This window comes from Micropterus salmoides, unplaced genomic scaffold (assembly GCF_014851395.1).
Source record: "Micropterus salmoides isolate LMB-PRFRI ecotype aquatic unplaced genomic scaffold, ASM1485139v1 Ms_hic_scaffold_17, whole genome shotgun sequence".
In the NCBI taxonomy this organism is placed as follows: domain Eukaryota; kingdom Metazoa; phylum Chordata; class Actinopteri; order Centrarchiformes; family Centrarchidae; genus Micropterus; species Micropterus salmoides.
In genome coordinates, this window is record NW_024040817.1 from 3,436,655 (window position 1) to 3,451,199 (window position 14,545).

At 40.1% G+C, this 14,545-nt stretch overlaps 1 protein-coding gene across 1 annotated transcript in view; it reads left to right on the forward strand.

Moving 5' to 3' along the window:
- Positions 1–1,757: 1,757 nt before the first annotated feature.
- LOC119907676 (mucin-2-like) overlaps positions 1,758–14,545 on the forward strand; it is a 28,797-nt gene continuing 16,009 nt past the window's right edge. The window contains exons 1-3 of the mRNA XM_038725391.1: positions 1,758–1,934; positions 2,047–2,196; positions 2,293–2,385. Of these exons, the coding sequence (XP_038581319.1) occupies positions 1,758–1,934; positions 2,047–2,196; positions 2,293–2,385 (420 nt within the window). The remainder of the gene's footprint in view (positions 1,935–2,046; positions 2,197–2,292; positions 2,386–14,545) is intronic.

Genomic DNA, 14,545 nt, shown 5'->3' on the forward strand with positions numbered 1-14,545 from the left:
TCATTGATGTTGACAGAGTTGGACTGACCCCTTACATCTTTCTAAATGGAACAAAGTATTCAAAGGCAATGATTCTTTCTGGAGCTCGTGCTGCCTGCTTCATGCTTCATTATTGAACCTTTTACATCGTAAAAGTTTCCATCTTGTGAGGAAAAGTCTTACTACATGTCTGTCAGTGAAACCGGAGGATCTCAATGACTACGTGCCACTCATACTTCATTCAAGGCTGCCTTTTGGTCACTCCCAAGACATTCTTGCTGAAATAAACCCGCTGTAAGTAATTATCCTGTTATTAGGACTGAGCAATATTGAAAAATGTGCAATTGTGATCATTTTGACTGATACAACTGTTACAACTAATTGAATTTGTCTCATTTTCATTGTAAAAAATATAAACTGTCATGTGATTTTTGAGTGGAACTGCAAAAGAATAACAACAACACCTCAATATAATGCAGCTCAGTACAACACTTTCACTCAACTATGACCTAAAACATAATTGAATTAACACCTTTAGTACAAGCTAGCAACAACCCACACGCGCTAAAGACCAATAACAAAAATATCACACATGGTTTATTATTTGTACATAATTAAACATAGAGGCCACTAAAGTCAGTGTTGAAAGTTTCCTTTTTACAAGGATCTGCAGTTGAGCCAGATCATTTGTGAGCACATAATAAAACGGCTAAGGATAAAGAGAGAAAGACAGCAAATTTTTAGTTGAGTTGTGTCTTGTTGTCGAACAATGGCTACTACATATTGTGCGGATTTGGAGTTGTTACCACAGTGATGAGCTTGTGACCTGAATGGCTTTGTAGAAACAAATTGCCTGAAAATGTCTACATATTGAAAGCTACTTTTAACTACAACTGTTAGTGTCTCATGGCAACAGTTTCAGTTCAGGTGACCCATCTCTTTGACTTCAGATTGACTGTTTAGACTGAGGTTGCATTGTGAAAAATCTTGTCAGTATCAGATTTAAGACCAAATATGGAAGTGGCCAAACTCAGAATAGAAAATATCAGATTCCATGTTCTGTTCACTGATACTTAAAAAATGTGGAACAACTTGTTTGAGGATAGATGTGTGTGACTGATATGAAGAGGTTATTGTAAACATTTAAAACTGTATTTTTCTCTTTGTCTTTTCAGGTAAAAGTAGTCTACAATGCTACTGCGTGTCATATCAGAAAAAGAAATTTCTGATTTCTGATTTCAATAATCAGTTGTGCAACCTAATGTGGGACGGGCAACTGTGAAAGTGAGATTCTCACTTGACACTTGCAGCCTCCCTTCTCTTAGTAGTGGAGATTGTGTTGAATGGCCTGACCCCTTCCCGACTCCACAGTTCTCACATGATGTGGAGCTCCAGCTGAAAGAAGCCAGTTGTAGGTATGCTAAGGATGGATCTGTAATGGTGATTCCTAAAGGTTTAAAGACTGATATCCTTGAGACACTGGCCGACAGTATGTCAAAGATTAGTGCTTATCCTGAGAGGCATCATTATGAGAATGTAGCCAAAGCACTTGCAGAGAAGCATCCTAGTCTGAAGGGTCTGAAAATGGATGGTACTCATGGTTTGACAGCCTGAAATTTAAGCTTGGAAACTATTGGCAAAAGTTAAGTGCAGCAGGATGCCCTGAGGTGGTGGTAAACAAAAGAAAAGGAGGAGGTTTAAAGGGAAAAAGTGTGAGGAAGTCAAAGAAGGGTGAGGTCAACTGTCCAGATCCACCTGAAGGACAGAGTCCTGAAAACATGGGGGAGAAGCGCAATATGATGGAGGCTGAAATGCTGAAAAGAGACCCTGATCACCAGCTGGTAGAAGACCTGATGGTTGCTACGTTTTCCCAGCGCAGAAAAGAGATTAGTGGACATCAGCCACTCATCACAGAAGTCATTTCCAGATGGCCAGCTCTGTTCCATGAGAGACAGGTACTCAGTCGAGAGATTGAAGCATGTTTTGTCTGATACTGTATACTGTGTCCAGTTCAGAATTGTGTTGGACTTATATTTTCTATCTGTCTCTTCTCAGATCAGGGCGTAGTTCAAGAGATTCCTCACCAAAGACCTTCTGGAATCTTATCTCGACGGACTTGATGGCCTGGTCCCAAGACTGCTGGAGGTGTACAAAGCAGCAACCAAGACTGGAAAGAAGCAATCACTCAAAGACATTTTGGACTGCCTTCAGAAAGATGTAAGTGGAGAGCAGATGATCATAACATTAGGCAAAATGTATCATCTTTGCTAAAACATTTATTTTCATCTTACTGCATGTTTCTTTGTCTTGTAGGATGCAAATGAGAGGAGAAGGACGGCTGCCTTGCTTGGTCTGCCACACTACATATCAGGCGAAGCTCCATCACCTGTCGTCAGGATGTGTGATGTAAGACCATTGGGATTTCTGTAATGCAAAACTTTCAGTGTGTATGGGTGAGTCTTTTATTTTGGGACTTTCTCTATTCCTAGGGTAGATTTTCAAGAAAAAAAATTACTTCATAAAAAACCACAGTGTCTGTTTGCTAAATTGTCTCAGTGATGACATTTTAATACATTTTTAAAAGTCTGTTGAAAACTCAAATGTGCCAGAATTTTTTGGTGGGGTGTCCCCAACCCAGACTTATTAACATTGCCCGTCTAACAAAGTCATAAAAACAAATTCAATTCATTCAAACTTTACTTTGCATTTTCTCATATTAACTTAAAGGACAGACAGTTTATTAGACGTTCATGTGGTTTATGATTTGTAATTTACACTTTTTTTGTAAAATATGGTTGTTCCTGTCACTCATCTTTTAGTAACATTTGCTAAAGTGCTTCAGTGTCTGAAATTTTAGGCTCACTTCCAAGGGCTGAAATTTTGAATATGAATTAATAGTTGGTGTTACTGATCAGGTCCAGACTATTTTGGGAACCACTAAAGGGTGTGACTTCCCTGCTCTGTATTCGAGGATTATGAGCCTTTTAAAGCCTATATAATTGTAGACTAAAACAGTCACACACTGTCTCTGCTTTTTAATAATAATAATCTTTATTTGTAGAGCACTTTTCAAAAACAAGTTACAAAGAGCTTTAACAAGTGTAAAGACAATAATACCCAAGAGACAATAATACAAAAACAATACAAGATAAAAGCATGAAAACATTGAAAATACTAAAATACAGATTAATATAAAATTAGTAAAATAAAAGGGATAAAATAAAGTCAGGAAAGGCTCTCCTATAAAAGTATGTTTTAAGAAGGGACTTAAAAGAGTTCACTGACTCAGCAGACCTGATTTCCTCGGGCAGGCTGTTCCAGAGCCTCGGGGCCCTGACAGCAAACGCTCTGTCCCCTTTAGTTTTCAGTCGAGACTCTGGAACAGACAACAGACCCCTGCCCGAGGATCTCAAGGTACGTGCTGGTGCGTATGGGACTCAAAGGTCAGAAATATAACAAGGCGAGAGGCCATGAAGAGCTTTAAAAGTGATCAATAGAATTTTAAAGTCAATTCTAAAAGATACTGGGAGCCAGTGTAATGAAGCTAAAATAGGAGTAATGTGGTCATATTTCTTTGTTCTGGTTAAAAGCCTGGCAGCTGAGTTCTGGACAGTCTGGAGTCGATCAATAGATTTTTGGGTTAAACAGGTGAAAAGGCTGTTGCAATAATCCAGGCGTGATGAAATGAAGGCGTGTAAAATGGTCTCGGTGTCCTTAAAAGTTAACATAGATCGAATTTTTGCTATATTTCTAAGTTGATAAAAACATGATTGAAATTTAAATTACTATCAAACCAAACACCAAGGTTCTTTGCAACAGGCTTAATATGATTTACTAGGGAACCAGCAGATGGCAAATCAAATACTGCCATCTGCTGGTTCCCTAGTAAATCATATTAAGCCAGGATTACTGTTTTGTCTGAGTTCAGTTGGAGGAAATTATTTGACATCCATTTTTTAACTTCACAAAGGCAGTTGTTAAGTGAACTCAGCATTCCAGGGTCTGTGGATCTGACGGGCAAGTATATTTGTGTGTCATCAGCATAAATATGAAAAGAAATGCCATGTTTATGGATAATATGTCCAAGGGGAAGCAGATACAAGGAAAACAAAATGGGTCCTAAGACCGACCCCTGAGGCACACCATATTTAACTGGACAGAACGAAGAGACATAGTTGTTTACAGACACGCAAAACTTCCTATTTGACAGGTAGGATGAAAACCATTCTAGGGCAGTACCAGAGATCCCCACCCAGTGCCTCAGTCTGTCTAACATGATGTTGTGATCAATGGTGTCAAAAGCAGCGCTAAGGTCCAGGAGTACAAGGACTGAGCACATGCCTTCATCAGCAGACATTAAAAGGTCATTGGTGACTTTAAGCAGGGCAGTCTCAGTGCTGTGGTACTTCCTAAAACCAGACTGAAACTTTTCAAATAATTTGTTATTTTCCAGTACAGTGAGCAGCTGTTTGGACACAATTCTTTCTAGAATCTTTGCAATAAAAGGCAGGTTTGAAATTGGTCTAAAATTATGTGGGAGGGAGGGATCTAAACCAGGTTTCTTTAAAAGTGGGTTCACGCAAGCTGTTTTAAAATAATCAGGGACACAACCAGTAGATAGGGAGCTGTTGAAAACAGAGATCAAATCGGGCCCAACAGAATCCATTACTTTCAGTAAAAACTTTGTAGGTATTACATCAAGTGGGCTGGAGGACACTCTCATTTGTGATACTGTTTTTAAAAGCTCAGACAAGTTGATGGGATAAAACTGGTTAAAACTCTGTTGTTGCTGGTGAGGAACCTCTGAGTAAGAGGCCACGGGGGTAATAGAGGCTCTGATTGACACCACCTTATTGGTAAAATAAGATAAAAACAATTCACAGTCATCATTACTTCCAGCTGAGGCACAAGGAGGGGTTGGGTTTACCAGCTGATCCACAGCCTTAAACAGAAACCTGGGATTGTGTTTATGTGTAGTAATGAGTTCAGAAAAATAGTGTGTTCTCGCATCCTTAACCATGTTATTGTAGTTAATTAATAAATCCTTCAGACTGAGATAATGGACTTGGAGACTGGATTTTTTCCATCTGCGCTCTGCTTTCCTGCATTCCCTTTTGAGGCTGCGAATGCTGTCATTTATCCAGGGTTGCTTACTAGCTTTAGACGTAGGCCTAACCTTTAGAGGAGCAGTAATATTTAGTGACGACAAGCAGATATGATTGAAGTGATCGACCAGATTGTTGGTGTTGGAATCAGACAGGTGTTGGCTTTGGCTCTGAAAGACTGCGCAAAACTTTGAAACACTTTGTTCATTAAAGATGCGACAACACACGGAGCTTGGTGAGGCGGCATGAGTAACAGGCGAATCGCAGCTAAAAACAACACATCTGTGGTCAGATATGGTCATGTCCACCAATTCCACAGAGGAAATGCTGACACCCAGGGTAAAAACCAAGTCCAGTGTATGACCACGGTTATGTGTTTGCCCTTTGACATGTTGTTTGAAGTTAAAAGAAGTGGCCATATTTAAAAAGTCAGTTGCATTAACATTGTTGGGGTCATCAACATGAATATTAAAATCGCCACAAAGAACAATTCTGTCATAATTTAAAACCAGAGTAGATAAAAATTCAGGAAGTTCTGATAAAAATCCTCCAGGCGGTTTTGGGGGGCGATAAATTATAACAAATATGATGCAGCCCTCCAACTTTAAGAGTGAGAACTTCAAAGGAGTTAAATTCATAACAGCGTACTTGATGACATTTTAAATATTTCCTATACACGCTCACTCGCCCACCACCACGACCACTGACCCTCGGTTGACTAAAACAATCATATTGAGGCGGACACAGTTCAGCTAGCTGGCTATAGTCATTCATTTGCAGCCAGGATTCAGTTAAAAACATAAAATCTAGATTTGCAGACAAGATAAAATCATTTAAGATAAAAGTCTTACTTGAAAGTGATCTCACATTGAAGAGAGCCATTTTAAATGAGTTTGTTCTGGGTGCTGGAGTTGGTGCAGTTGTCCTAATCCTTAAGAGATTACTAATATTTCTGTGTGGGATGTGCACATTTCGGTTTACTGGTCTATGCGTGATGATGACAGGAATAGAAGTCTGTGGAACAGCGCTGGGAGCAGACGGCTTTACATGCCAGCAGGTGGAGACAGTTGTTTGTGGCAGTGAGGCAGAGATCTGTTCAGTGAGCGGTGGTGTGTCCAGGTGTGCTGCATAAGGCTCACACGGAGTCTCTGGATGAAGCCATGAAGGGGATGCAACTTGGCCTGCTGATAGGCTATGAAGGTGCTGAACGGGATTTCCACAGGAGGTCTTCGAGATAGCTGTTGTGGTTGAGGAGACAACATTAAAGATGTGGCATGCCATGCTCATGGGTGTCATCTACTGTGTCAATCTCGAGTACCCAGAAGTCATGAAGTATTCCTTTGAGTTTCTTCAGAGAGTGGTGATGAAGATAAAACCAGACCACAATCTGCCCGAGTACATGGACTAAGAAACAGAATCCTGAGGTACAGACATGTGGATATGGTTCCTGTTAAGACTTCGTGTTTCTTTTTTATATGTGCTGTTCTGTACTGTGAAAAACCAGCGCTGTCTCACAATTTTAGTTCATTTGGAGAATGATAGAGGGGACAAAACACTGATCTTCCCCACTTTATGTTAATGTACGGATTGTGAGAGCTGATAGTCTGGACTTTTTGAAGTCTTGTGACATTAGAAGTGGAGAACTTAAGGCAACTCAAACCAGCCTCAAAGTTCCTTAAATAAGACAAGATAAATATTGGAGGAGACGAAGGCTGTAATTATTGTTATTTTTGAATACATGAATTGTAAGTTCATTCATTGTACCCTTTTAGGAAACTGGTGAACTTGCTATTCTGCGATGGACTGGAGACCTGTCCAGGATGTACCCCGATGTCAGCTGGGATTGGCTCCAGCCCCCAACCCTGTACGCAGGATGAGCTGTTGACGATGGATGGATGAACTTGCTATTATTAGTTGAGATAAGGGATGGAAATTAAAAACATAAGTCTACTTAATTTGAAATTATAAGTTCAATTGCTGCCTTAAAAACACGAGTTAACCTAACTTGAAAAGGCAATTGGTATGAATATAGTCACTTATATCTTAACTTAAAAATGTGAGTTGAAAGGGTGTAGACTTTGTTTGACAAGAAAAAGTAAGTTTCATTGAATAGACTAGACAATGTAATACGGATAGTTGTTTTAACTCACAGAATCAAGTTGAAACAATAAATAATCATTCATTAAACAACTTCTATAACTTAACTTGCAGAGTTGAAATAGCTTAGATTTGTATGTTTGACAAAAGAATGCAGGTTTGTTTGAATGAACAATGTAATATAGGTAGTTGTTTTAACTCACAGTATCAAGTTGAAACAATAAATGATCTTTAATTAAACAACTTGTGTAATGTAACAATGTAAAGTTGAGTTTACTCACATTTTCAAGGCAGCAATTGAACTTAAGTTTTTAAGTTAAACCAACTTGATCATTTTTACATACTGCAGTACAGTTTTTTCCATCAACAGTACCTGTCAATCATAATGTTCAAGGAAAATATCAACCGTAATGTTCAGTTTACAGGCGTGTCTAAATGTTAAAGACCATTATAATTGAGCAGAAGAGATGACCTTAGATGTGACATCTTCTGGAGCCACCCTAGCTGAAAATGTTATTGTGAAACATTTGGCTGCAGGCGATCATCAGTTCACATTCTACTCATTCTTACCATCCCTGGACCAGTTCTTTAAAAGTGTAAAGTCGAGTTATCCAGATGAGAATGTTGACAATTAAACTTGCTTCTGTTTTTTTTTGTCCGTCTCTGATTTAAAAAAAAAACAAATCGCCTGGGAATTTGTCCCTGGTCAGCCCACACCCCGAACAAAGCATTTGTCGGAGGGTTTCGGTCTGGAGAACTTCATTCCTGCAGTCTTGATCATTTTATGCAAGTGGGCTAAATTACATCACAACATTTTAAATTAATTTTCAAAACTAGAAACACCGATCTAGCTCAAGTAGTTGCCTTGTGTTGCTTTTTAGCACCATGGGTACCCTTTATCGTCGTTTTTTGGTTAAGGAAAACTTGATGGTTTGGGTTGAAATTACTATGTTACTTACACAAACAATTATGCAACTTATGAACACCAGTCTTCTGGGTGAAAAGTCCGGTTTCTTGCCCACCTGTCAACCCCAACCCCCTCCTTACTCAGACTTTTCTTTTAAATATGATTTCTTCAGTTTTCTAGCATTTTTTTTTTGTATGTACTACTGCAGTTATACTGGTGTTCCCATTGCTGCATCCACCTACAGTATATGTTAAAGCACAACGGAGGTTGTCAGTAGGCCTACCTGAAAACAAAGCCAGGGGCACAAATAGACTACAGTTTGGAAAAACACATCCAGTTTGGAAAGTCATCTTAAATTTGTTTTGAACAAATATCGTTTTACATGACTAAATCATCATGTTTGTCAAAGTTAAATGAAAGCTGGAGTGCGGAACTTTTACATAAAACTGTTACATTCAAGCCCCAAAGCCAAACAGGTTCACACAGTGCTCATTGAGCGTATATTCCCGCCATTTAAATGCATTCACAGTACAGGGGCCTGCACCACGAAGCGAGTTCAACATACCCAGGATATATTTCAGTTTTCTGGCTTTATTAATCCTAAAAATCGCGGTACCACGAAGCTGGATATTAACTCGGTAAATCAACCCAGGGTTTCCCAATCCCGCCGTGAGCGCGTTCACATAAATGACCAATCACAGACATGAACAAGTCCACAGTCAGAGTGTCATATTTTACAAACGAAAAGCAAACTGTTACACTAGAGAAATACGACATAGTCGGAGTGAGGAACACAGCTGCTGACACATGAGAGACAGGAATTCGCCGACAGTGTGATTGTCTAAATGAACAGGCGTAGTCTATAATAATTTGTAGATTTGATGTGTTCTTATGAGCTGTATGAAAAAATCCTTAGTCTTATTCGTTCAGCTCGGCTGTGTGTCGGGGGTTTCTACATTAAAAGAAACGGGCCGTTCCCCCTCAATTTAAAACAAACTTGTCGTCACTTCAAAAATGAGATTAATTTATTTAACACACTCAGAAGTTTTCCAAACATTGTTCTAAATTAACTCCACAAAGCAATGAAACGAAAAATCCCTTCATGCCGTGAAATGTGCTCAAATAAGACTGAATCTCAAGATGTAGTCTGCTGAGAACTCACTTCATTACCTGCGCCCACATCGCAAAAGGTGGGGCGGGACATGTTGCTGCAGTAGGCCTATAAGATAGCTAGCTACTAACCTAAAATAAATAGCCAGCGTTCATATTAAAATTCAATATCCATACGAAGCTACTCATAATATTCAGCTTCACATAAGAGAAATTAAACCCATTTATTTTAACGGCTGCGACAGGCTGTGTGAAACGGACTGGGCGCAAATAAAAAATAACACATTTCAAAGCAGTTACTATACTGTGAGAAACTGTAGGCAACAATTAGCCTAAGGCTTTTAATCAGTCTCTGTAGGGTGACATTGCTGTAGCCTACAAGAGTTTCTCCACATCACCGCAGCAAACATAAAGCAGCTTGTAAGAGTCTGTGGGGTTTCCTGCAGATGGTGATGTCATTTTCCAAGAGAGCTGATCAGACATTAGGCAGCGTTTTCACAGAGTTGATCTCTTATCTGGAACATAACCTGCTCCGGAGCAGGGACCTGCACTACGAAGCGCGGGAGGCCTAACTGGCTTATCCAGGTCATTTCAGGACTTCCCGGTTAACCCGTAGGCTGCTACTACAGGTGGATAGGGGTTAACCGAGGTCTGTTGCCATGGCAATTTACGCTGCATAAACAGCTCCGAGCAGGTTTTGTTCATGGTTAACTGGAGGTTACCCTGCACGTGGAATACACACCACATCTGTAGCTACTCAGTGTTGATGATGAGAAGTAGGATATTAATACACACCGCTTCATAAAATGTTTAGATTTCATCCTGATTTGTTCCACTGCGGCTGCAATGAAGGTCTGAACACAACAGCATCGTTCAGACAGCGAGCCCTGCAGCCGAGCTGTGATTTTAGAGAGGAGTCTTAATTAATTAACGGGATAGTTCCTTAGATGTAGTCTATAATTGAATTCTCCTAAGTGGTTTCACATATTTAGATAGGCTAGATTATTTTACGTGTCCAAACATGGGGAGCCAGAGAGAGGGGTTAATAACCCGAGAAAAAAATCCTAGATGAAAGTGTGAAATTTACAAGAAGAAAAATCTGAAATTCCCTGAAATTAATGTCACTAAAATCACTCTGTTTGCTTCTGAATATACCCAGTCAAAGGCAAAGTCTCTAAGGTGCATGGTAGTGACTGTGGGCTAAACTCAGGAGTATTTCCTCACTGATAAATCCGATTGCGTTTAATTCCAGTGCAGCATACTGCACGGCAGACGTGTGTGTGTGTGTGTGTGTGTGTGTTATGTTGCAGCCTCGCATTGTGAAGTTTCTCTCATAAATGTGGGACTATAATGTCAGAGAATATTCAAGTTTTTTACTTGTAGATTAATCTTGGAAATTAAATTCTGTCTCGGATTATTGGCCTGCCCCTCTCTGCTGGCTCCTGCAGTTGTACCTTTGGGCTACATCTTAATCATATTACTCATAAAAGAAGAGCCCATAAAATACATAATAGAGATCTGAACTACAATAAGAACACTGGGAAGATAATGAGGCTACAAATTTACTCCATGCGATGCCAACAAGCCGCCCTGGTTTTGTCGGCCGCCATATTAGATTTAGCGGTTAACGCATTCTTCTGGAGAAATACGGAGCATGCGCCGTTGCGAAAAACTACCCCGGTGAGAAGTGAACCACCTTCGTGGTACTGAAAACTCAGGGTTAACCCCGAAGTTGTATAAGCTTAAATCCTGCTTCGTGGTACAGGCCCCAGGTGCATCTCAAAAACTTTAGCCTATTATTTAAAACTTTCATATAGATTCATTACACAAAATCAAAAACAATCTTGATGATTACGGCGTACAGCTCATGGAAATGAAAAACCCAGTAGACTAGCCTATTACAAAATGTTGGAGTTTTAGAATAAATAATTTAGGCAGTAATATAGCCTATAGTCTAAATGTCCACCTGAGAGAAGAAGAAGAGCTCTTATCCGCTAATTAACACAAAACACGTGCAAAGGTTTCCTGAGCCTTTAATCTTAGTCTGGTTTAGTGAATATTTTCCACAATATTCAGATGTTTTAATCATAAGCAGTCTCACTGTCAGAGGGGGGACACAAAGTTTTGGAAACCAGGGGCGAGTTCAGCGCAGACAAAACGCTTTCTTCAACAGAAACGGTGGTGCCTTGAACACCCTGTTGTGTCTGCAAGTGCGATGCATTTTCCTTCCTTTTTAACACCGTTGTGTTTACAAACGTATCGCAGCTGATTGTGTAACACCTGTGACACGCCCACCAAACAGAACAAATACCTTGAAACCCGTTGCAGAACTTTGCACAGCATTGCAAGTAAACATGTCTTCAATCCGAAAAGGTTGAAAACCGCTGCAAAACGTTTCGAGATCGAACTCGCCCCACATGTCTACATACACTGACTTCTTGGGGTCAAGCTGAAAGATATTCATAGATCCTGGAATTTTGAGTGAGAGAATGAGGGCTTTACAAATCTAATTAATAATAATCATCATCTTCAAAGCAAATTACACTAAAGGGGTCCCCACTGCGTTAAAAAGGGATGCCAAGGGGTCTTGACAAAGCATCCATATGTGAAGAGTTGGGGGTGAGAACTATGTGTTTTTATGCTTCAAAGAATTACTTTCATGACCAGAGAGGCTGCTGTCAGTCCATCCTGACCGATCCTGTCAGAGTGTCGGGAGATTCAAATACTTAATGAAGTTTTGCTGCTGTACCTCGCGCGTAAATGCGCACAGACCTATTAAGAGCACAGGGCCCAAAATGCCAGGGCGGCTTGTTGGCATCGCATGGAGTAAATTTGTAGCCTCATTATCTTCCCAGTGTTCTTATTGTAGTTCAGATCTCTATTATGTATTTTATGGGCTCATCTTTTATGAGTAATATGATTAAGATGTAGCCCAAAGGTACAACTGCAGGTAAGGTCCATTGTAATAGAAAACAGGAGCCAGCAGAGAGGAGTAGGCTAATAATCCGAGACAGAATTTAATTTCCAAGATTAATCTACAAGTAAAAAACTTGAATATTCTCTGACATTATAGTCCCACATTTATGAGAGAAACTTCACAATGCGAGGCTGCAACATAACACACACACACACACACACACACACGTCTGCCGTGCAGTATGCTGCACTGGAATTAAACGCAATCGGATTTATCAGTGAGGAAATACTCCTTAGCCCACAGTCACTACCATGCACCTTAGAGACTTTGCCTTTGACCGGGTATATTCAGAAGCAAACAGAGTGATTTTAGTGACATTAATTACAGGGAATTTCTGATTATTCTTCTTGTAAATTTCACACTTTCATCTAGGATTTTTTTCTCGGTTATTAACCCCTCTCTCTGGCTCCCCATGTTTGGCACGTAAAATAATCTAGCCTATCTAAATATGTGAAACCACTTAGGAGAATTCAATTATAGACTACATCTAAGGAACTATCCCGTTAATTAATTAAGACTCCTCTCTAACATCACAGCTCGGCTGCAGGGCTCGCTGTCTGAACGTGATGCTGTTGTGTTCAGACCTTCATTGCAGCCGCAGTGGAACAAATCAGGATGAAATCTAAACATTTTATGAAGCGGTGTGTATAAATATCCTACTTCTCATCATCAACACTGAGTAGCTACAGATGTGGTGTGTAGTCCACGTGCAGGGTAACCTCCAGTTAACCATGAACAAAACCTGCTCGGAGCTGTTTATGCAGCGTAAATTGCCATGGCAACAGACCTCGGTTAACCCCTATCCAGCTTTAGTATTCGGGTTAATTAAGCAATAGCTGACGACAGGCCGTGGTAGATGCTTATTATATCACATTTAAGGGGCGTTGTTGTCTCTCCTTGAGCAATAGTCTTTTGAACAGGCGATTGAAACTTAAACTTTGTTGCAATATCGGTGACATCTGGGGCAAGTGGTGGACTGCTGTGTGTGTGTTTGTGTGTGTGAGAGAGGGAAATGTAGAATCACATAACAGCAATGATTTCTCCCTCTCTCTCTCTATTTATTTATCTGTATCAGATCGCATTTTACCATGTAGTCTGTAAAATAAATCTGTTTATGTGCAATGGATTTATAATCCTTAGCTTCTGACCTTTCAAAGGAGACCAGACCATTATGCATCTTGGCCAAATGGTTGAGGAGATATTACTGATTTATTTTGGGTATGTTATTGTAGGCATTTTTTCTGGAAATAGGTGCCAGGTACCATTTTTTTTGCTCATATGTGAATCAGATCAGATTTTGTTATGACAGTGTGAACAGCCCAAGTCACATGGCACTCTATGATGTGCATGCTAATGAGAGAGAGTTGTGGGACATATGTGTTGTGCCAGAAACACTAAGGAATGTCATGGAAAGGATAGAAAGTTGTGAACTTTTGTCATAATTTGGAAAAGTGACCCCGGGTGGAAACCGTGAGAGGGAAATGAAAAACAGGAATCTCCCATGAAAATCGGGAGGGTTAGCAAGTATGATCTAACCGGAGTTAACCTCTGGCTCCTTGCTTAATTCTGTACAACAGTGTGCTGCGCACGACATTGATGAATTCTTCTGTGCATGTGGATCACTTGCAGGCCACAGTTGACGATAGAGTCAGATATGAGCCACATATTAACTTAGTCCACATGTCTTTGCACCCGGAGAGAACCCACGCAGACACGGGGAGAACATGCAAACTTCACACTGAAAGGCCGAGACAACCGGGGTTCAAACCCATGACCTTCTTGATGTGAGGGGACAGTGATAACCACTGTATCATCGTGCCGCCCCCAATAATGTGAACAGTCAATAAAAAAAAAATTGGATCTGGGAAAACAATCAGAATTGAGCATTAAGATCCGCCGTGTGAACGTATCATAAATAACTGATTTTGCCTGCCTGTCTGCATGACTAAATTTGTCAATCTCCGTCTGCAGACCTACAAGCATACCTACCTCATGTGTGCCTGCCAGACCTGCAAAACACAAAGAAAAAACAACCCGGAGGATAAAAGGAATCTGGAGAAAGAATCTGGAGAGTATCCCCCCAAAATCCTGAGTCATTACATTGTCTTTATTCAAAATGAATAAATCAATTGTTAAAACTCACTGCCTGTTTCTGTCTGATTTTGGTTTCTGGTCTAAATCCCAGACAAATACAGTTCATATACACAGCAAAACAGACACAGACAAAAAGGAAAGCATGAATTTATTCAAAGAAACCTGAGCAACATCACTTCACTGAACTGGATCTGACTAAAACGCTGTGTCCACATCACAGGCCATGTCCTCTCTAACAAGACAGTGAGGGAAGAATTTTCTTGAATAGCAAATCCA